General features: G+C 36.2%; 2 protein-coding genes and 1 pseudogene across 3 annotated transcripts; 2 read left to right on the top strand and 1 right to left on the bottom strand.

Annotated features, from left to right (window-relative positions):
* LOC112323647 (uncharacterized) overlaps window positions 1–6,084 on the bottom strand; it is an 87,956-nt pseudogene extending 81,872 nt beyond the window's left edge.
* Window positions 6,085–15,823: 9,739 nt separating this feature from the next.
* LOC112323646 (receptor-like protein Cf-9 homolog) lies at window positions 15,824–17,533 on the top strand. The gene is made up of 2 exons (XM_024582740.1): window positions 15,824–16,145; window positions 16,284–17,533. Exons 1-2 carry the CDS (start codon window positions 15,824–15,826, stop codon window positions 17,531–17,533), a joined length of 1,572 nt encoding a protein of 523 aa, XP_024438508.1.
* A 3,180-nt stretch (window positions 17,534–20,713) lies between these two features.
* Window positions 20,714–23,265, top strand: LOC18110838 (ribosome-binding factor PSRP1, chloroplastic). Of its 2 annotated transcripts, XR_002977052.2 has the most exons (3): window positions 20,714–20,958; window positions 21,046–21,251; window positions 22,284–23,265. XR_002977052.2 is itself a non-coding variant. In XM_024582395.2 (2 exons), the coding sequence occupies exons 1-2, from the start codon at window positions 21,147–21,149 to the stop codon at window positions 22,407–22,409; spliced, it is 231 nt and encodes a 76-aa protein (XP_024438163.1). In that variant the 5' UTR covers window positions 20,714–21,146; the 3' UTR covers window positions 22,410–23,265. The 2 variants fall into 2 exon arrangements, 1 of the variants encoding a protein (XP_024438163.1); XM_024582395.2 differs by having other exon boundaries at window positions 20,714–21,251.
* The last annotated feature ends 272 nt before the right edge of the window (window positions 23,266–23,537 follow it).

Raw genomic sequence — 23,537 nt, 5'->3', positions numbered from 1 at the left:
TCTGTTGTAAAAATCCAAAACAAGCTAGACTAGTCGTTTTGGACGCTCATGTAATTTACAGAGATGATTTCCACAAATAGAGAAGTAAAGGTGTTACCTGCAAACATGCTCCCATCCAAAAAGCCTTCGATCACCCCTGCAAACCAGACTCCTGCACCTCTACAGACTCTAAATAATCTAGCCTCTCAAATACCGGTCAAAACAACTTTCAAGTTCACAGATCCTTACCCTCCCCCTCCTAAACACCCACAACAACCTTCCATCCCCCTTGTTACACTAAGCCTCCCGACACCTGTGCACCAAACCAGAAACGTCCAGAACAACAATCCTCCTTCTAACACAACCATCCCAGCCTTTGCCCCATCTAAGTTCTTTTTTGAACGTTTCCCATCATGGTTAGATTATCATGACCTCAAAAAGAGGCTTTCAAAGATTAGTCATGTTACCAATCTTTTTGTCTCCAGGAAGAAAACATCACGAGGGAGACGGTTTGACTTTGTTTCCTTCCTCTCCACCTTAACAAAATCAGAAATTTGTGACAGCTTGAACCTTATCTGGTTCGATTCATACAAAATTCATGCAAACCCAGTCAGATTTCAAAAACCTCCAGAGGGGAAAAAACCAGACCTTGGTATAAAACCACAACCAAAAGCCATGCCTAATCTCACCTTCAGGGACTCCCGGACATTTGTTGAAGTTCTCTCTGTCACAAAGCACCCAAAGAAGACGGTGTACTATGAGTCTATCCCTGATGACAAGGAATGGCTTCTGAGAAGTTTAGTGGGATCCATAAACACAAACGTGGACTATGCTCACCTTGAGCATATGGTTCTATCAAATATTAGGTAGACAGTGGGCTTTCGTTTTCTGGAAGCAAACCAAGCAGTCATTACCTTTACAAATCGAGAATCTATGGAGAAAGAGCTGGTTAATGGATCCTTTGTTTTGAAAACATCATTCTCTCATCTGAAACCATGGAAAAAGGGAGCTAAAGCTACAGATAGATTTGTGTGGGTGTCTATACTGGGATTACCTTTGATAGTATAGAACCGCAGATGTATTGAATCCATTATTGAGAAAGTAGGGAAGATGGTTGGATACGACATCACCAGTGTGAGCCAAGGATCCCTCACGGGAGTAAAAGTGTTGCTGAGCACAACTTCCTTTGAAACTCTAAATGAGCATGTCTTACTGGTTTTAGATGGCGACGAATTTGATATCTCAATCATGGAAATGAAACCTGATTTTTGTCCCCTACTGTCTACAATCAAACATTTAATGGATATTACTGCAACATTAGATGAAGAGTCATGCAGCGACTTTGCAACTTCAGATGAGGTTACGGCAGCGGGCTTAAAGACTACTGACCCTGGCAGTGACCGTTGTGCAACAGACACTACTATAACAGAGCAACAAAAGACGGATGTGGATAGCGATTTCTCTCTCATCTTCTGTCAAGGGCACACTGGGCCAACAAACAACTGGGATCATACTGACACAATTTCAAAAAACGCCTGCCTTTTCCTTGAAATAGATGAAACACATAACCTCCAGAAGATAGATCAGCAACTACACAATGATACATATCAGCCACCCCCTGCAATGTCACATGATAACAGATTAAAGGAAAACATATGTCTCAGTACAATCAGTTACAGGGGTGGACCTTGTAAAAAAAGGCATCACAGGCCAAGTGAAAGGAACAAGGCTATCTAACACTTCTTCAGCCCAGGTTTTAAGGTCCTCCTCCAAAACAACAAGAACCTTGAATTTAGACCACAACCAATTGCAGAACTCCTACTTGGATTTCATAGATGATCTGGCGGAACCTCAAGAAGTAGTGGATATGGAACTAAAGGAAAGAAAAAGGAAGAAGCTTAGACAAATCAGAAGAATTGGCCCTAAATATACATGCATAAAAAGGAAGAAAGTGAAGAAAAACAGACATGCTTTGGCTAACAGAGGCTTACCAAATGTTGCTCCTGACTCTTACAGAAACACATATCTAAAAGACAATAGCTCATCCCCTGCTATTAAGTCATCTTCTGATAAACATGCAGATATAACCTCAAATCATGCCTCCATGGATATAGAGACCAGTGATGCACAGACTAGTCTACCAAGCCCTTTGAGCTCTCAGTGCAGCCAGCAGGCCTCCTCAGCAGCGATCAAAGAAAACAACAGAAATGCAGGAAGCAAAACAAGGAAACTGAAACTGTTGCAAGCTAGTGGTAGTTTAGCCAACACTACCGAGAAAGGTGTCTCTTCTGATTCCCTCAATTCAGGAATTCAGCAAGGAAATGTTCGGTTTGAAGCAGCCTACAAGGATAATCAGGCTGATGGTTTTGATAGAGACAAGGAGACTCGGGAAATGTTACATGATGCAGCGGCTCTGGGATTGGGAATCTACCACGATCTTATAGGGTATGAAGCGGGAGTTCGGGGGAACATTGACAGAGAAGTAGACGAGGGGACATCAGCCAATCAACTGTAAGTTCCTCACCCTACTAAGTTTGATCAGTCTTGGTCTTGCTATATCTATGAATATCTTTGCTTGGAACAGTTGTGGGTTGGGTATGTTGAACAAATGATTTTCCATCCGGAATAGGTTGCTCAACAGTAATGTTGGCATCTGCTTTCTATTAGAAACAAAAAAAGATAACTGCTGCGATTCCTTCATCAGAAATTTGTGGAATGTTGTAACTGTTAAATGGGCTTTTCTAGAGTCTGTTGGAAAATCAGGAGGGATCATAGTGATGTGGGATAGCTCTATCTTTGAGGTTAATTCCATAGAATTTAGGGGCCAATGGATCAGCTTAAGCGGCAAACATGTTAATTCTTCCTTTAACTGCATGGTAGTTGGTGTATATGCTGCATCTTCTGTGCAAGACCGTGCTAAGCTGTGGGAAGACATCACCACTCTGAAGTTTGCCTTTGAATTGCCTTTCCGCTTCCTTAACTGTTGGTTGTCACACCCTTCATTCTTAGCTGATTTTCAGATCCTTTGATCTGATAGCTGCAAGGAATTTCCAGGGGACTATAGATTGGTAAAGAAACTAGGAACTTTGGGGAAAAAACTGAGACAATGGAACAAATCCACTTTCGGTAATCAAAATACAAAACTTGAAGACATTCAGAACTCCATCACAACCATCGAAGATATAAGCGAGGTGCGCCTCTTGTCTAAGAATGAAAAAACAAAGCTTAAGAATCTGAACTCTAAGCTTTGGGAGGTTAGCAGGAAGGTTGAGGATATTTGGAGACAGAAATCCCGCCAAAATTGGTGTAAAATGGGGGATAAAAACACCCGTTTCTTCCACCTTTCGGCAAGTTTGAGGAATGGCCGCAACCACATTAGCAAGATTGAACTGAATGATACATTTTTAGTCTCTCCAAATGACATCAAAGAGGGTGTTGTCAACTTCTTCTCAACTCTGTTTGCCAAGCCACAATGCAAAAGAATTGAAATGAGAGGCTCGGGATTCTCTAAAATCTTAGAAGCAAAATCAGTTTGGCTAGAAAGATTACCTTCATTGGAGGAAATGAAGCAAGCTGTATGGGATTGTGACGGTTCAAAAGCCCCCAGTCCTGACGGATTCACCTTCTCCTTCTATAAAAAGACATGGAATCTTATCAGCTCCGACATCTTTGTGATGGTCATAGAATTTTTCAGAACAGGTAAATTACCAAAGGGGATTGGCTCATCCTTTGTAACATTGATTCCGAAGACTAAGGGGTCGTGCAGATTCTCCCAATTTCAGCCGATTAGTTTGATTCATGGGTTATATAAAATAGTGGCAAAACTATTGTCCACTAGGCTCAAAAGCGTCTTGCCAGATGTGATAAGTGTAAATCAGTCTGCTTTCATTGCTGGGCGTCAAATTCTAGATGGGTTTATGATAGCAAACGAGGTTGTCCATGCTATTCGCAGCAAGAAGGACCACAGGTTTTTGTTAAAGGTAGATTTTCATAAAGCCTTCGACTCGATTTTGTGGGAGCATATCGATTCTACTATGGGCTATATGGGTTTCGACTCTCATTAGAGGAAACTAATTTCTGAATGTTTGTCCACATCTAAATTGGCCATCCTCATAAACGGCTCTCCTAACAGAGAATTCAGTGTGAAGAGGGGTCTCAGGCAAGGGGACCCCCTCTCTCATTTCCTATTTGACATAGCAGTTCAGGGGCTAACGGTGTTATTTAATAGGGCATCTGATTCGGGTTACTTCAAAGGCTTGCAGACTTTTCTAGGGCATCACATAACCCATTTGCAATATGCAGATGACACTTTGATTTTCCTGCCAAATGATTATTCCTCTCTTCTGCATGCCAAGAGGATCCTTCACTGGTTTGAGATCATTTACGAACTGAAAGTTAATTTCTATAAGAGCTCACTTATAGGAATTAATTTGGACAATGAATAAACTTTAAGTCTGGCTAACGCAATTTATTGTCGCAGTGACACTTTTCCAGTCACATACCTTGGGCTGCCTCTTGGTGCTAACCCAACTAGGCTCTCCACTTGGAAACCGGTATTGTCAACAATCAGAGCAAAGTTAAGCAAATGGAAAGGGAAGTTTCTGAGCATGGCTGGGAGAATATGTCTTATTAAATCTGTCTTAAACTCTCTACCTCTATACTACATGTCTGTTTTTACTATGCCAAAGGGCATTACAAAGGCTATATCCTCCATCAATCGTTGTTTTCTCTGGAAGGGTACCTCAAATTCACATGGTATTTGCAAGGTTGCTTGGCAGAAGGTAATAAAGAGTAAGCCCCTTGGAGGTCTCGGATTGGGTTCTATTCACAACAAAAATCTGGCTCTAATGTTTAAATGGCTCTGGAACCTTGATAAAAGAGTGGTAGGAGGTTGGCAAGATCTTATCCTACGAAAGCACCGGCCATACTTCATAAATGGCCTTCCTGTGTTTGTAGGCTCTTTATCTCCAACTTGGCGTGGCATGGTATCTGCAATTTCCTTAAATCACAGCATATCCGCTCCCCTCCAATCCAATGTCGGGTTCAAGGTGGGTGATGGGAGAAACATCAGGTTCTGGTCTGATTCCTGGCTAGGCCACGCAGCCCCTCTCCAGTTCATGTTTCCTAGGCTTTACAACCTCTCCCTACAGCTATCTTTAAGCATTGCAGAAGTTCATAACCCAAGTGATAACTCAATCAATCTTTCTTGGAGAAGACCCCTTCGATCTCGTGAGCTCTGCATGCGGGAAAGCTTGATAGCAGAAGTGGAACGTGGTCTAGTCTTCTCTGATGGTGAAGACAGCAAGATTTGGAAATCCCACAGCTCCAACGTTTACACAGTCTCCTCAGGGTGCCATCTTCTTGATGGTTTAATTGTTTCAACAAACCTTCACTCCCCTGCTCTGCTTTGGAAAGGGTTTTCGCCTTCGAAAATAGATGTGTTCATATGGCTTCTCCTAAACGGCAGTGTTTGCACAAAAGATTTCTTAGCTAAGAGAAGAATCATCAATTATGAGGAAGCTCTTTGCCCTTTCTGCTGCAAGGAGATTGAGACTATACATCATCTCTTCCATCTTTGTCCTACATCTTGGTCTCTCTGGGGTATAGGCTGTCTGCCAAAAGACCCAAATCATAACATTCAGGAATGATCCGGCCTGTTAAAAGGAAATTTTCAACGTCAAGCAATTACCCTTCTTTGTAAAGGATTATACTAGTCAATTTGGATAGCGCGCAACAATATGATCTTCGACTCCAAAACTCCAGACTGGGATGTGATTTTTGACCTCACCTTTCATCGGTTGGCCTTTTGGTTGAAGTCCTGTGTTAAAAATTTCAGTTACACAGGCTCCTATCTTTATAGAAATCCTGAATGTATCATGAACTGGACTAACTAGTCGGGGTTGTAAATTCCTCGCTCTCTTTATGTTTTAATATCCCCCTGTAATCTTTCTTATTGCAGCCCTCATCTTCTTAATGGGGTCGCCTTATTTATAATATACTCGATTACTATCAAAAGAAAGGAAGAACCGCTAGTTCATACAAAGCTTACTTGATAGATTCCAATCCTCCGATTGATTCAAAAATAAAAATACACAATTGCAGCATATTGATAAACCATAAATTCTAAAGCCTCTGTCCCAATCAATTACATTTTCAATATGAGAACATGACCATATTGGATAGTATTTAGAGGATAGGCTTGATTGTTACAAAGCAGTTCAAATCTTCCACACAGCAATTGCAATCAGGAGGCTTCATAATTGAAAAGTTGGTTTTCAATCCAAATTTCATCAGGTATAGAAAGAACTAATATCTATGTTTTCCAGTTATAGCAATCATATTGGTTCAAGGCCAAGCCTTCAAATTAAATTTCTTCCAACTATGAACCTCTCCCAGTCAGTCACACAGGACGCTATTACTGAACATAGCAGCCATCGGAGTTCACATAGCAGAGACTCCATATCATGTATATTTTCATGTATTCAGTTGACATTAGAAACAATGAGTATTTGTTGCATGGTAGCCTAGAAAACAAATGGCACGTTTGAAGACACCAGGAAATATTATAACTGTCTATGGTTGTATAAATAATGACAACAGTGCTATAACACCAACCCAAAGCAACTCCTTCCATCCAACAAAACTTGAAATTTAATCATATCCCATTCAGCATGAGCAATCACTCCCCAGCATCCCTAAAACTGATCGAAGCACCTATCTTCACCAACACACCAAACCACACACATCCCTCATTGCAGTCTTAACCTCATGGTCCTCATCCCATTATCACAAAAAAATTTCAAACTTCTAGTAAATAAATGACAATTCAAGCATGCTATAACATCAACCCAGAGGCCTAAACTCCAGCGCTTCAGTACAAAAGCTCAATATACAACTCAATCAGAAATGAACTTAGTTTTTACCGGCACAAAACAACTTCATTTATCCCAACAGAACTGGAAACTAAAACACCCTAGAAACTATTCCCTACAGTAACCCACTAGACCATGAGGATCCCTCATCGCAATCTTAATCTCACGGCCCTTGATATAAATTACTATTCATAATTATTATTTCATCCCTCGGTCATTTTATCTTTGCTTTGAGGGTAAAATAGTCTTTTTACCATGACATAAATGTCTTTTGAGAATTGTGTAAGGTTATTTTGATAATTGTATTTTTTAATACACACAAAAATTACTAATGTAACCCTTGAATAAAATAATTCAATGCTTTCTGCAGTGTTTTTGTATTTTTATATTTTATAGAATAATTAAATTTTGAATTTTTTAACCTTGGCTTTAGGAGCTTAGTTGTAATTTCATTATGGTTTGTTTGATAATATTGTTTAGTCCAAAGTACATCTTCAGTTTTGGCATAAAAAATATAAAACAAAAAAGCAGCTAACACATGCCTTGAACGCATCAGATGCTCCACCGCCTTCTAACGATGTGTGTGGTTCGCTCAAGCGGTTATAATCGTGATTCCACCATCTCTTTTGATTAATCTTCGCATCCATTCAAGGAGAACAGGAAACTTATCTCCCACAATGAAAGGTAGTTCAGTTCCCGACTCCCTGGCCTGAACTTTCCTTTCTTCATTCCCAGCCGATAAGCACAAGTCAAATAGCTTTCCCAGTTTTTTTAAGAGCATTCCCTCCAAGTCCAGAGGTTGGCCTCATCAGTTTACGGAGAATGGCTGCTTCTTGGAATCTAATGAAATAAAACCAATGCGCTGATATGGATGCATTATCCATTGATGAAGTGAGTTGTCCAAACTTTTGAAGTGGTGTTAATTACAAGTAATTTGAAGGGAGTGGAAATCATTTTCAATTTCATTAATTTAACAATTAAGAACTTCGTTTTCCTGGGAAGTTTCATTTGTCGATGAATTTAATGGGATGTGACTTTTAGATATTAGACTAGGATTAAAAGATTTACTCTTTTTGTAAAAAAAAAAAAATTGATGTTGTCTTATTTTTTATCATCTTTTTTTTTATTTTTTTGTTTAATTCTCTATTTTTTACTTATTTTTCTTATTTTTTTCGGTTTGATTTTATTGGGTTAGCTCTTAATAATTTTTTTATATTTCATCCCATCATTCTTAAATCTATAATTCTATCATATTAAAAATAATTTTCAATTTCATCCCTTATGATTTTTTAATCTTTCAAGTTTGCTTCTAATTTTTTTAATTATAATTTTTTTGTTTGCAATAATTTTTTAGAAGCCTAAAACAAGTCAGGTTTGATAATATAGAAGAATATATTCCCACGATATCATGACTAACTAACTAGTTGTATTGACAATATTTTGATTTTTAATTATAGTAGAGAGAATGCATAAAAGAAAATAAAATTAACCATGATCATAATTAATCCATTACTTATTATTTGTCAATTGCATAGTGAAATAGCATGATATTGATTGATGGGTACAGATAATATATATATATATATAGTAGTGGATAACATAAATATAGCAAATATTACTTTAAAGCTGAGCAATATTTGACTAATTAATTACCTCACAAGAGTCCACAATTTCAAGAGATGCCGGGGCTGCCATTGCTGGTATGCTGTGATAGAAGCAGTCCTTGCGCAATTTCTTTGGGGGAAATTGCGAGAAGGGAATAAATATTATGAAATTGGAAATGTCAATCACTATGTACGTATATATATATATGTGTGTGTGTGTGTGTGTGTGTGTGTGGTACTTAAATTTAAGTTCGAGTTGTAATTGTTTTTGACAAAAAAACTAATTTCTAATTCCTTGGAAGCAAAAGAAAGCATAGATATACCTTTATTGAATAACTCTTTGAAAGAGTCAGATTATTCTGATCAGATCTGATGCCAAAGGATTTTTTGAGCTTCTTGTAATCATCCTCATATGGAACAGCTATCTAAAAAAACCATGGTAGAAACATAAATTTTCTACCAATCAAATTTCGCTACGTGTTATTTTATTTTTTTGAAAAAAAGAATAAAATAAAATTGAAATATATGACATGAAAAATAAATGAGCCTTCATATATTTCTTGGCCAATAAAAGATTGACACTTGAGATGAGATATTCAAGATATCTTGTCATAAATGCAAGATCCCGTCGAGATATCTTGTCATAAATACAAGATCTCATCAATAAATATCAACCAATAAAATTATGTCATGTGGCATTGAAAAAAGACCTGAGAGCCCCTACAGATTTCTATAAATAGAGTGCCTTAACCTAGAGAAAAGAAAGATGAGGATTCTTTAAGATACAAATTTCTTTCAAGACAAGTTCTTCAAGCAAGGGAGCTCTCTCTTCAAGCAAGAAAGCTCTCTCAAAAGTTCTCAAACCTCCTTCATTTACGCTTGAAGTCTACAAAGAACAAAACTTTGTTGGATCAAGCCTAAACGTCCCATAAGAGTTCTTCAACAACAATTTGAAAACATATCAAAGATACTCTTCAAAGCATCAAAGCACCACATCTCGCTAAGCTCTGTTGGATCAAGCTAAAACACCCCATAAGAGTTCTTCAACAACACTTTGAAGACAAATCAAAGGTACTCTTCAAAGCATCAAATCACCATATCTCGCTTCGCAATACACGCCTAAATTCGTGTTCTTGCAAAGCACAAATCCTAGGTTGATTTGTCAAATAAATCAAATCACCAAACATCAAATCCAAGGGAAGAATCAGAGGATTGTCCTGTTCTTTTTGAAAGAATATATTACATAGAGATTGTACCCGGTCATATATTTAATAAAATCATATATTTGAACACGAGTGCTTGTTTTAATTTCAGGTGCTCAAAATCATGTCTACAAACATCATTTTAATAATTAAGAATTAGAAATTAAAACATGAACATAAATTAAATTTGCCTGCCTATACAATCAATTTAAACAAATTACTGTCAAATTGAAGCAAGTGACAACCTGTGCCTATTGGCCCAGTAGACAACATCAACAATACCTGTATTCCCCTCTGAAAGAGATTTAAAACAACAGCGTAGGCAACCTTAGAGAGATTGCCTGTATGAAGTACCTGTGTTGTTCCTTTTGGTATACTGTCTTTTTGTTGCCTTTCTTTATTTCTCATCTTTCCCAATTATACTTCCACATTTCCTTCCTTCAATATCCCACATTTACTTTGAATCCTGAAAAGCCAACATGAAAAATTACTCATTATCCCTCGCTCAATTTCCTTTGTTCCATTTTGTTTCTCTTGTATTTTCTTACAACAATTTCATCATCCTTCTCCTCAGATTTTTTCTCTTCTATTCATTTGTGTACTCATCACCAAGCTCTTTCTCTGCTTCAATTCAAACAATCTTTTTTCCATTCAGAGTTCTCCTTTTTGGTTTGCTAGAAATTACCAATATGATCAATATCCCAAGACAGAGTCATGGAAAGAGGGTACAGACTGCTGCTTGTGGGATGGGATCACTTGTGACATGAAAACCGGGCAAGTGACTGAACTGGACCTTGTTGATTTTTCTTTTCTTATGCAGGAAACATTCCCTTTTGTTTTTTGAGAATAAAGAAGTCAGAGAGAATGAGAAGATTGTATTTCTTGTTGTATTAAAAACTGAGTCTAAAACCTGCTCATATACATGACACATACTGTCAAAACACAGTTCCTAAACTTTAGGATACAGTACTCATCTCCTACCGTTCATTATCATTGGAGGCTACGATTCTTGCACCTAGGCAAGAATCGGTTACAACAGAAAAGGCATAATTTAGGCAACTGTAGGAATTTTCCTGTAACAGAAAAGTTCTTCATTTCTCCATTCTTCTCGTCATAACCTGCAGGAATATCTTCTGAGGTTTGGATTGATTCCAGTAACCAGCTTAATTTCCAACAGCCTCTCCTAAGCTGCTTACTGGCTTAACTCCAAGTTTGAGCCTTAATTGCTAGAATCTGTCTATAAGCAATGCTTTAGTAAAAATGTCTATGAGTTGTTCACTTCTGCAGAATTTCATGTTGATCAGTCCCTCTTGCAAAGCTTCCCTGATGAAGTGATACCTTCTATTTATGTGTCTTGTTCTTTGATGAAAAAACTGGATTTTTAGCCATCGAAATTGCTGAAATATTATCACAGAACAAGGGTGTTGCCTCAGTTTGCATTTCACCAAAATCATCAAGAACAAATCTTAACCACATAGCCTGTTTTGTTGCTTCAGATGTTGAGATATACTCAGCTTCTGCTATTGACAGTGCCACTATGTTCACAGAGGCCCAAGAAAATGCTCCACTTCCAAAACTAAATACATAACCAGAAATACTCCTGCTATCATCTTCACTTTCTGCCCAATCTGCATCACAGAATCCAATAAGAGTTGCTGACTGATCTCTCACATATACAATGTCATAGCTAAGGGTTCCTTGTACATATCTTAGAACCCTTCTTACGACTATCATATGTCTTTTTGTTGGGCAATTCATGAACCTTGACAACAAACTAGCAGCATATATTAGATCAGGTCTAGTTGTAGTTAAATATAGTAGACTTCCTGCTATTTTCCAGTAAAGTCCTTCATCAGCTAACTCACTTCCATCCACCTTTTTTAATTTCTCACCAGTAGACACAGAAATTGAGACTAGTTTGTAGTCTTCAAGCCCAAACTTTATCAGCAAGGATTTGGCATACTTGCTTTGATGAACAAATATTGCTTGATCAGTTTGCAGTATTCCCATACCCAGAAAATGATGAAGAAGTCCAAGATCTAACATCTCATATCTCTGCATCATTTCCTTTTTGAACTCAATAAGCATCCTGTCACTACTGTCAGTATAACCAATGTCATCAACATAGATTGAGATAATAATCAAATCTCTTTCACAGTCGCACCTGGTATACAGAGTAGCTTCACTTGTGCTTCTCTTGAAGTTACACATGGAGATGTATTTGTCAATCTCATTGTACCAAGCTCTAGGAGCCTGCTTAAGTTCATATAAAGCTTTTCTTAATTAACTTGTAGATCTTGTGCCCTGCATTCTTCACCTCAAAACCTTTAGGTTGTTCAACATACACTTCTTCATCAAGCACACCATTTAAAAATATTGACTTAACATCCAACTGAAACAACTTCCAACCCTTTTGTGCCACAAGTGCAATAAGAGTTCAAATTATGTCTAACCTTGCTACTAGTGCAAAGGTTTCATTGTAGTCAATCCGTTTCATTGTAGTCAATCCCAAGTTTCTGTGCATATCCTTTCGCTACAAGTCTGACTTTATGTTTTTGAATTGTTCCATCCAAGTTGAGCTTGGTCTTAAACACCCATTTCACACCTATAACTGGTTTATCAATAGGTCTCTCCACCAATTCTCAAGTATTATTCTTCTTTATCATTTCCAACTCTGCATTCATAGCTTATTGCCAAGCTATATCTCCAGCTGCTTCTTGATAATTCTCTGGTTCTATGATGCACATGTGACACCTTGCATATATATCTTCAAGGGTTTCTAATTTGCTTGGAGTGGAAATAGGTGTGGAATTTTGACTGCTACCACCAGTGACATTCTCAATTAACTCTCCAACTGTGGAGTTAAGATGAGAACTTCCAGCATTGTCAAACTAAGTTGCATCAGTTTGTTCTTCATTGTTATCACCGTCAACTTCATCGCCTTCAAGGTTGAGAGGTATTGGCAAAGTGTTCGTTTGATTTCTTTCCCAATTCCATGACTTGTCCTCACTAAAAATCACACTTCTTGAAAGCACAATTTTCTCAGATTTCAAATCATACACTTTATACCCTTTTTCACAGCTTTCATATCCCACAAAGACTCCCTTTCCAGCCTTGTCATCAAATTTTTGCCTTAAGGATGATGGAACATGAGTGTAACAAATGCAACTGAAAACTTTTAGATGCTTGACTCCTGGCTTTCTACCCGTGAATGCTTCAAATGGTGTTTTTCCTGTCACAGCTGTTGTTAAACATCTATTTTGAAGATACATAGTTGTACTCACAGCTTCTGCCCAAAAGGTCACTGGTATTTCTTTCTCAGTCATCATGGATCTCGTCATCTCATAGATTGTTGTGTTTCTTCTTTCAACAACTCCATTCTGTTAAGGAGAGTAGGCAATGGTCAATTGCCTCTCCATTCCCATGCTTATATAGAAATCTTGAAACTCATGTGAGGTATATTCACCACCTCTATCTCTTCTTAGCTTCTTCAAACTATATCCACTTTGCAATTCAACAAGAGCTTTGAAGTTCTTGAACACATTAAAAGTATCATATTTATTTTTGAGAAAGTATACCCAACACATTCTTGAGAAATCATCAATGAATGTGATAAAGTACCTATTCCCCCCAATTGATTCATTTTGCATTGGTCCACACAGGCCTGTGTGCATTAGTTCCAGTGGATAGCTTACTCTTCACGCCTCCTCTTTATCAAACTTCTCCTTGTGATGTTTTCCTGAGACACAGCCTTCACACACATCCTTCAATTCTGTTAACACAGGTAGTCCACACACCATTTCCATCTATTGCATCTTTTTCATGCTAGCAAAATTCAAATGTCCCAGTCTTCTATGCCAGATCTAGGAGTCTTCAATCACTGAGGCTTTCCTTGCTGCAGGTGTCATAGATTCAAGTGAAAAGGGAAAACATTGATTTCCTCCCATGACCACTATTGCTATAACATTGTTGAGGCTTTCATCATCGAATATCACTGCTTTGTTACCTCTAAATAGAATATAATAACCATGCTCCATCATTTGGCCTACACTCAATAGATTCTCATCCAGACCTGGAACCAGTAGCACTTCATTTATATATCTTTTCCCATGTTGTTCTACTACCAAAGTGCCTTTTCTAGTTGCTTGTACAAGATCTCCGGAGCCTATTTTAACTTTACAAGTCACGGTTCTGTCAATGTTTATTAGCCCAAATTCTTGAGATGTCATGTGGTTGCTGCAAGCACTATCCACAAACCATACACTTCTATCTTGCAAACTTACAGAGTGATAAGCATAGAACATAGTTCATGTGACTACTTCTTCTTCCTTTGCATAGTTGGCTAGTTGTTTGTGACTATAACTGTCACAATCCTTTGCAATATGACCAAACCGATTGCATTTTCCACATCTTGGTTTTTCTTTGTGTCTGCATACACCAAAATGGTACTTCTGACAAACTTAACAATGTGGCTTCACACTTCCTTGACCGCTTCCTCCAGCACTATTATTCCAGCTTGGGCTATTATAGTTGTTTTGGTTTCTACTTTGAGGCCAATTTGATCCCCTCCTGTCTTGTCCTTGTCACTTTTGATTTGGTCTTCCCTGTGAGCCCTTATGAGTACCATAGACATGTATCCAACCTTGAGGCTACTAAAAGCTTTCTCAATTCCTGTGACTTTATCTCTTTCATCATGCATGTCCTCCCTCTTATCATAGACTTTGACAGACGCTATGACCTCTTCTACTATAAAAACATCAAGATCTCAAGTTTCTTCAATAATAAACACAATGGACTTATATCTTTTACTTAGACTCATCAAAAGTTTTTGCACAATTCTTCTTTCAGTCACATCCTCACCAAGAGATTTCATATTATTCACAGTTCCAAAAAACTTAGCCAAATAGCTATCTAAGCTTTCATTATCTATCATTATCATATATTCAAAATCTGCTCTAATTGCTTGAAGTTTTACTGCTATTACCTTTTTATCTCCTCTAAACTCTCTCCTCAAGACATTCCAAGCTCCTTTTGCAGTCTTTTCATTTCTGATGTGAGGGAAGAGCTCATCGGTTAATGCTCCTTGAATGAGACTTGGCACCTTGGCATTTTTTATTTTGTTTTCTCTGGAGGTAGTGGGTGCTTCCCCTAAAATTTGCTCAGCTTCACTTCGTTCGTCTCCAGAGCCTTGTGCCACCTCAAGAGTTTGCTGAGATTGTACACCGGCCTCTACTACATCCCATAGATCATATGCTATGAGGATAGTCTTCATCTTTACAGCCCAAAAATCATAGTTTGTGTCATTAACTGTGGAGTTCGTAAATCTCCTCCTATAGAACCTGATCCCACCATTTTCTAAGTGAAATTTTTCTGAAAAACAACTCTCTCACAGCTCACGCCCCTCTCTTGAATCAGTACTAGAGCTCTGATACCAAGTTGATTTTTCTTTTCTTATGCAGGAAACATTCCCTTTTGTTTTTTGAGAATAAAGAAGTCAGAGAGAATGAGAAGATTGTATTTCTTGTTGTATTAAAAACTGAGCCTAAAACCTGCTCATATACATGACACATACTGTCAAAACACAGTTCCTAAACTTTAGGATACAGTACTCATCTCCTACCGTTCATTATCATTGGAGGCTACGATTCTTGCACCTAGGCAAGAATCGGTTACAACAGAAAAGGCATAATTTAGGCAACTGTAGGAATTTTCCTGTAACAGAAAAGTTCTTCATTTCTCCATTCTTCTCGTCATAACCTGCAGGAATATCTTCTGAGGTTTGGATTGATTCCAGTAACCAGCTTAATTTCCAACAGACCTCTCTTTCAGCATGCTTCACGGAACCCTGCATTCCAATAATTCTCTCTTCTCTCTTCATCGTCTTCAAAAGCTCGTCCTCTCTTACAACGATTTCAACTTCTCCAATATCTCTTCTCAATTTGGCCAGTTTTCCAATTTGATGCATCTTAACCTAACTCATTCAAATTTTGCAGTTAACCTAACTCATTCAAATTTTGCAGGCCAAGTTCCATCGGAAATCTCTCATCTCTCCAAATTGGTTTCACTTGATATCTCAAACAAACATCTAAGTCTAGAAACAATCTCTTTTGACAATATTGTTCAAAACCTAACCAAGCTAAGAGTACTCTATTTGGATTATATAGATATGTCTTTGGTTGCACCTAATTCCTTGACAAATTTGTCCTCTTCCTTGACATTGCTTTCACTTGTGGGTTGTGGATTGCAAGGGGAGTTCCCACGTAACATCTTTCTTCTACCAAACCTAGACTCCCTCATTTTGGCAGACAACGAAGGCCTCACTGGCTCTTTTCCTTCCTCCAATGTGAGTAATGTCCTCTGGCAGCTGGTCCTTTCTGATACAAGAATTTCAGTACATTTAGAAAATGACTTCATCAGTAAGCTCAAGTCGTTAGAATATATGTGGCTTCGCAATTGTGACATTCGAAGGACAAATGTAGCTCTGCTTGGTAATCTCACACATAATAATTTGAGCAGTGAAATCCCATCATCATTTGAAAACCTTTCAAATCTAGAGAGTCTATATTTATTTAGTAACTTATTCAATGGGACAATACCATCCTTTTTGTTTGCTCTTCCTTCTTTAGGTTATTTGGACCTTCATAACAATCATTTCATAGGCCATATAAGTGAATTCCAACATAATTCGTTGGAATACCTTGATCTGAGCAATAATCACTTCCATGGTCCAGTCCCAAGCTCAATTTTCAAACAAGAGTATTTGGAAGTCCTTATTCTTGCGTCCAACAATAAACTGACAGGTGAGATTTCTTATTCTATATGCAAGCTGAAATACCTTGAAATCCTTGACCTGTCCAACAACAGTCTGAGTGGTTCTATTCCACAATGTTTGAGCAACTTCAGCAACACTCTCTCAATTTTGCATCTAGGCATGAACAATCTTCAAGGCACTATCTCTTTAGCATTCTCAGAGGGGAATAGCTTGGGATATCTCAGCCTCAATGACAACGAATTGGAAGGGGAAATACCATCATCTATCATCAATTGCACAATGTTGGAAGTTCTTGATCTTGGCAACAATAAGATTAAGGATACATTCCCCCATTTCCTAGAAAGGCTTCCAAAGTTGCAGGTTCTTGTTCTAAAATCCAATAAACTCCAGGGTTTTGTGAAGGATCCGACTACTTATAATTCATTCTCTAAATTACAGATTTTTTACATCTCCAGCAATAATTTGAGTGGACCATTACCAACAGGGTTTTTCAATAGTCTTGAAGCAATGATGACCTCGCATCAAAATATGATTTACATGACATCAAACAATTACTATGGTTTTGCCGATATTTATGCCTATTCCGTAGAAATGACGTGGAAAGGATTGGAATTTGAGTTTGTAAAAATTCAAAGTATCCTCAGAGTACTTGATTTGTCAAGTAATAGTTTCACTGGTGAGATTCCAAAATTGATCGGAAAGCTTAAAGGACTCCAACAACTTAACCTCTCTCACAATTACTTTACTGGTCATATCCAATCATCATTGGGAATTTTGACCAATCTAGAATCATTAGATCTATCTTCAAATTTGTTTACTGGAAGGATTCCTATACAGTTGGTAGATCTAACATTTCTCCAAGTCTTAGACCTTTCACATAACCGGCTTGAAGGACCCATACACAAAGGAAAGCAGTTCAACACGTTTGATCATCGCTCATTCGAAGGAAACTCTGGTTTGTGTGGATTTCCAATGCCAGAAGAATGTAGCAATGGCGAGGCACCACCATTACCACCATCAATGATTCAACATTGCTTGAAGATGGGTTTGGATGGAAAGCTGTGGCAATTGGGTATGGATGTGGGTTTATGTTTGGGGTCATAATGGGATATGTTGTGTTGAAAACAAGAAGACCTGCATGGTTTCTGAAAATGGTTGAAGATCAATGGAGTCTTAATGCAAGCAGAACAAAGAAGAATGCTAGTAGAAATGGTGCAAGAAGAAAATAAACAATGCAGTCAGTATCTTCAAAGTTCGTTCTGTAAGCTGTTTCCTTTCAGATTTTGTAAGTATAGAACTATAAGTAATCATAAGTACAGTTATATATTGTAGTATTATTTCTATAAAGGTTGTGCCTCAAGTGATACCAAGTGTTATTTTATAGTATTTAATTATGTATAAAATGTTTCTGACCAATAACATAAATAAAAATAGAATTTATAAATATTGAAAATTATAGGGACCAATTATGTAAAACTTATAAGTTATAGGGATCAAAAATGTGAGTGAGTGAGAAGAAACAATGAAGCACATTTTTTTTTTTAATGTAATGTAATTATAATAAAAATTAGGAATAATACTATCTTTGCTAGAAGCCCAATAAAGACAAGCCTAATAATACTATCTTTGCTAGAAGTTCAATTAAAGCATTTGTTTTTTTCAAATATTTTTTTAATTCCTTATTACATCCTCTATTTCTACTTTTTTTTAAATAATAATAAATTGAAAATTGATAAGGTTTTATATTTTTATTATTTAACATACATATTTATATTAACTTTATATGTTTTAAATATGATTTCTAAAATCTTGAGATTTTATTATCGATTTAATTTTTTAAATTCATTACAGATCTTATATTAAAATATCATACCTATCTGGCATTGAAATATAAGGTTTGAATTAAAAAAGGAGAGTTTGTTTTCTAGCAATTTCAAGTTATATTATTTCAATAATTAAATTTGATTTTATCAAAATAGAAAACTCCAATTGAGGAGATAAAGGATAATATAGAGTATTAAAAAGACTTATAATAAATGAGGAGTGATATTAACAAATTATAGATTGGGAATATCCCCACCATTTCGTTACATTCTTTCCGGGGAAAAAACAACAACAAAATTATTAAAAAAAAACAAAATGATATATATTATTAATTAAACAATTAATAATATATTTGTTTCGTAGTTGAATTGGTCAGCACATTGGTTTAGTTGAAGGTTGCAGGTGAGAGCTACACTGATAACATTATTAATTTTTATGCGACAAACAACATGCAATATCTTCTCTTTTTTTTTCAAAATAAATAATTAATATATCATCCACCCTTTATATATATATATATATAAAAATACTTCACTGTAGAAATGAATAGTTAAGCAGCCAGGCCAAAGGTAACCCAGCAGATGTATTGCGCTAGAAAAGTTAAGAGAAAAGTGGAACCAATAGGATTTTAGCATATATTAAAACACCTTTGTATTTTATTGTAGCAATATTAAGAATTTCTTTTTTAATTTTAAGTGCAAACTTTGCAATTTTTTTTAAATTTCATCCTTTAATATTGGATTTATTACGCACTGAACTTCATAATTTATTTTGATTTACTTTTTATAAAATTATTTTAATTTTATGACCCGGATCGTGAGTTTAAGGAGTTAGTCATGTTGATTCAGGTTATTTTTTTTGTTATTTTTAATTATTATTATTTTCTCAACTTTATTTTTTAATATTGGGTTGATTGCGAATTGGACTTCATAATTCTTTTTTGATTTGTTTTCTATTGAATTATCACAATTTCATAACTTATATCACGAGTTTTATGAATTAACTAGGTTGAATTGAGTTTTTTTTTTATCTTTTTTTAATTGAATATTTATTTTTTAATTTCGTCCTTCAACATTTGGTTGATTGAGAATTGAACTTTATTTTTTTCTTCTTTTTTTATTTCTATGGAATTATCTTATTCATATGATTTAGATTTGACAGATTAACCCAAGTTGACCTAAATCATTTTTTATTTTATTTTTTCAATTTAATCATTTAGCATTGGGTTAATTGAGAATTGAGCTTTATAAGAAAAAAAAATATTTTGTTTAAGGTTATCAAGGTCTTTGACCTAGATCGTAGATTATACTAGTTGACTCGAGTTTTTTTTTTATTTTTTAATTGAATTTTTTTTAATATTGGATTAATTAAAAATTAGACTTCATAATTTATTTTGGTTTGTGTTATATAAGGTTATATTGGTCTTATAATCCAAGACATGAGTTTGATCAGTTGACCCAAGTCATGAGTATTTGTGTTATTTTTTACTAGTTTTTCTTAATATCATTCTTAAAATTTTGATTGATTTAGAATTGGATTTAATAATTTGTTTTAATATCTTTTTATAGGATTATCTTGATTTCACAACTCAGGTTTGATAGATAAATCTATGTTGAGTTATTTTTTTAGTTGAATTTTGTTTTTAATTTCATCTTTTAATATTAAATTAATAAAAAATTAAGTTTAATATATATATATATTAATGACTTCCTATAAAAATATTAGGATTTCATAACTGTGTACGAGTAAAAATTAGTAAACATTTAATACCTTTCTCGCATCGAAATGTAAAGATTGATCCTGCTAAGCCACATAGATACATAATCTTATAAAAACCATTATATCTCAAATAAATACATCAATGAGAATAATTAATTAATAGTTAATAATTAATTAATAGTAATAATTGTTGTCGCTCAAGTAAGATCATGGTTGGTGAGCCATCAATGAGAAGGTGGCCCCACCTTTAAAGACTCTACATGTAAATTAAAGGGTAAACCTCATTCTGGACCTTAAACTATATATGCATCTCAATCAAGACCTTGAACAATGCATTTTTATCAATTAGATCCAAACTATGCCATATATTTCTCAATTGGGTATTTTTCTTAAAATTATTTCCATATAATTTTACTGTTTTATCATTTATGCAATGAAACTGGTCTATTAAAGGAAAACTTCACATTAAAATTAAGAGAAAATGGATAGAAGGATCCAATTGAGAAACCTCCGGAATACTTTGGATATAATTGATGAAATTATTTGTTCTTAAACTAATTTATAATTATCTTATAGATTTGTGGCTAATGTCTTATGTTTCCCACAAATTGAATGTGGACTTGGCAGATAAGGGTTCATCCCACATAAAGTGGGGCCCAACTGAATCAATTAGCTGACGTGTCCTTGTCCATTTGTATTGTTAATAGAAACCTCTTTAAAACCCCCTTATTTTCCTTCATGTTCCAGCAATCCAAACAACCCTCATAAGAAAATTTGCCAACGGCTTCTCTCTTAGGTTCGTTTCAAACAAGCCATTATCATCAACAACTCCTGATACTTCACTAGCTTCTTCTTTGGTGAATTCCACTAAGATCAAAGTAGGCCAGGCAATTCAGAAACATTGTCATCTTGTACGGGCAGTTGATGTTGATGTAAGGTTGTGTTTTAGAGGTGGAGAAATGGGGAAAGGCCCAAGGATTAGAAAGGTACCCTTCAAATTATGAATTCAATTTTAGATTTTTTGTGATTTTGGGTTACTTTGTTTACTAAAAGTCATGGGGTGGTGAGGGCAGAGGAAGATGCTGAGAAATCTAAGCAAGTATTGATTTGGTGTCGTCAACTATTCAACAAGTTGAGGAAGATTAAGGACAAGGAGTCCGATCATGGTAGACACATGAAAGGATTTAATAAGTTGAAGGTTAGGGAGCCAATGTCACAAGTGGTGGAGAATGATGCAGATACAGTTTCACAGCGAAAAGATGACGACAATCTTGATGAGGTAGGGCTCTTTAACATTTTTGTTCGCGGTTTATTATTTATGTTGTCTTAGTTGTTTTATATGCATTTAGTTACTATCCATAGCTTCATATCATCGAATGTGAGTCTTATGTATTCCTGTGAGTTCATTAATATAGACCTGTAGTGAATAGTTCTCCTCCCAACAAGGGCTTTCCCCATAGCACCATTTGGCGATTACTACGGCACATGTAATTTGCAGATGATTTAGCATCATAACTTGTGAACTGTAGCGAATACCTTATCGGTTCTCTTAGCTAGATCGATATTTATGGACTGTTGCAAAAGGAAACCGCATTACCGTCTTCATCTTTCCAAATCACGGCTTGGCACTCAAAGTTCTTCTCTACATCTGGGTGTCAATGTAGAATGAAACTAGAGAAAGGATATTTTCTATTACATTTAAGTTTGATGCATGCTTTTTGGCTAGTTAAACCATTGCCCACCTGGACATATTGTTGCTGTCTGCCTTAGACTCTTTATCTCCACCATCTTGATGAGGTATAGCTCTTTAACATTTTTGTTTTACCAAATTGTTGTTGCAGTTTATTATTTATGTTGTCTTAATTGTTTCATGTGGATTTAGTTATTATCCGTAGCTTCATATCATCAAATGTAAAGTCTTATGTATTCTTGTGAGTTAATTGATATAGACTTGTCATGAATAGTTCTACTCCCAACAAGGGCTTTCCCCATCGCACCATTTCGTGATTACTACGGCATATGTAATTTGCATATAATTTTTTAGCATTATAACTTGTGAACTATTGTGAATACCATGTCGATTCTCTTAGCTAGATACTTATGGACTGCTGCACAAGGAAAATGTATTACCATCTTCATCTTTCCAAATCATGGCTTGGCGCTCAAAATTCTTCTTTACATCTGGGTGTCAATGTAAAAGATATTTTCTATTACCTTTAAGTTTGATGCATGCTTTTGGCTAGGTAAACCATTGCCCACCTGGACATATTATTCTTGTCTGCCATAGACTCATTATCTACACCATTTTCAGGCTGTTCACACAAAGTACTTTGACATGCCACCTCTGACTGTCGATGAAGCAATTGTGCGGCTGGGAAATGTGGATCATGCCTTCTACGGTTTCGGGCATGCTGAAGGGGAAAGATACAGAATTTGAGATCAAGTGAACTCAAACTAATGAGATGTATTAACATGCTTGTATGAGTTCTTAGTTTATGGAAAATCAGAGCCACTATTATGTTGGCGTCCAAACTTACCCGGATGAGAAAATAGAATTTTGGAATCACTATTCAGTTTATATTAGATCGAAACTTCTGTTCATGTGGTGTCTAGTATTGACCCGTTCCCATGTCCCTTGGATTTTCGCTGTGTTTTCTGTTTAGAAATTCAGCTGTTTTTCCTCTTATGATGTCATTCTTTTTTCCTGCTTTCTCCCCTCATATGATATCATGTTCTGCTTATTCTGTCATGTTAGGTTTTTCAAATTTCTTGCAACTTCTCTTGTTGATTGACAGCTTCCATCCGCGCTCTATTCAATGAATTTGAGCTATGTTGGTCATTTTTGCTTATCCAGATAGTTCAATTCTGCTATTCAAGCGATAGGTTCTGCAATCTCAGTCCCTTTTTTGGTTGGACTTCTTAATATGTGTCCAACTGGGCCAGTCAGTCTTCCCAACTGTATTTACTTGGGTTGAAGACCAGTACAGGAGGTCTTATGGCTATGGTTGTGTCGACAAGAGGTTCAACAATGGACAAACACCACTGGGGCAGGGTGTTTCAGTCTCGGGACTGCCATGAACTGAAGATTCACATCTAGAATTGAAGGCTCTAACAGTGGGTTGGATTCACAAGAATGGTATGCTGAGGAGAGGGCAGGGTATATGGCACAAGGGTTATCTAGAAAAATCTGCTATAACCTTGTAACTCAGCATTTCTAGGTATAGACAAAAAGAAAGAGAATAGCTAAGAGAGTTTAGAAAAAAACACTTAATAAAAATATATTTTTATCTCAATTTTCTTCTTGTTCTTGAGATTTTTTTCACTTTGCATTACTGTTTTGATCTTAACTATAACCATTATTCTTCCAACAAAACCTATGTGAAATACTATTACTTTGACACTGTTGGACTGAACTCAGTCCAGGCCAAATGCCAAAAGCATGGCCGTAACATGCTGAACAAAGAGGTTAGCAAATAAGCAGAAAGAAAAAGGATACTTCAATGGCTGTCTGATATGGCAATCTTTAGCTTCCTAACAGCTTTCAGAGGGGCACGCTGTTGGATGC

The sequence above is a fragment of the Populus trichocarpa genome, chromosome 12, assembly GCF_000002775.5.
Source record: "Populus trichocarpa isolate Nisqually-1 chromosome 12, P.trichocarpa_v4.1, whole genome shotgun sequence".
Taxonomy (NCBI): Eukaryota; Viridiplantae; Streptophyta; class Magnoliopsida; order Malpighiales; family Salicaceae; genus Populus; species Populus trichocarpa.
Note: the sequence above shows the minus strand (reverse complement) of the source record. Positions and strands in the feature narration are given on the sequence as shown.

Excerpts from the sequence above, each read along its gene's own strand:
- LOC112323646 (XM_024582740.1), top strand. The coding sequence starts at position 15,824 with ATGTCTTTGGTTGCACCTAATTCCTTGACAAATTTGTCCTCTTCCTTG. Across the intron at positions 16,146-16,283 it reads GACAAATGTAGCTCTGCTTG|GTTATTTGGACCTTCATAAC; the intron begins GTAATCTCACAC and ends TTCCTTCTTTAG.
- LOC18110838 (XM_024582395.2), top strand. The coding sequence starts at position 21,147 with ATGAAAGGATTTAATAAGTTGAAGGTTAGGGAGCCAATGTCACAAGTG. Across the intron at positions 21,252-22,283 it reads ATGACGACAATCTTGATGAG|GCTGTTCACACAAAGTACTT; the intron begins GTAGGGCTCTTT and ends CACCATTTTCAG.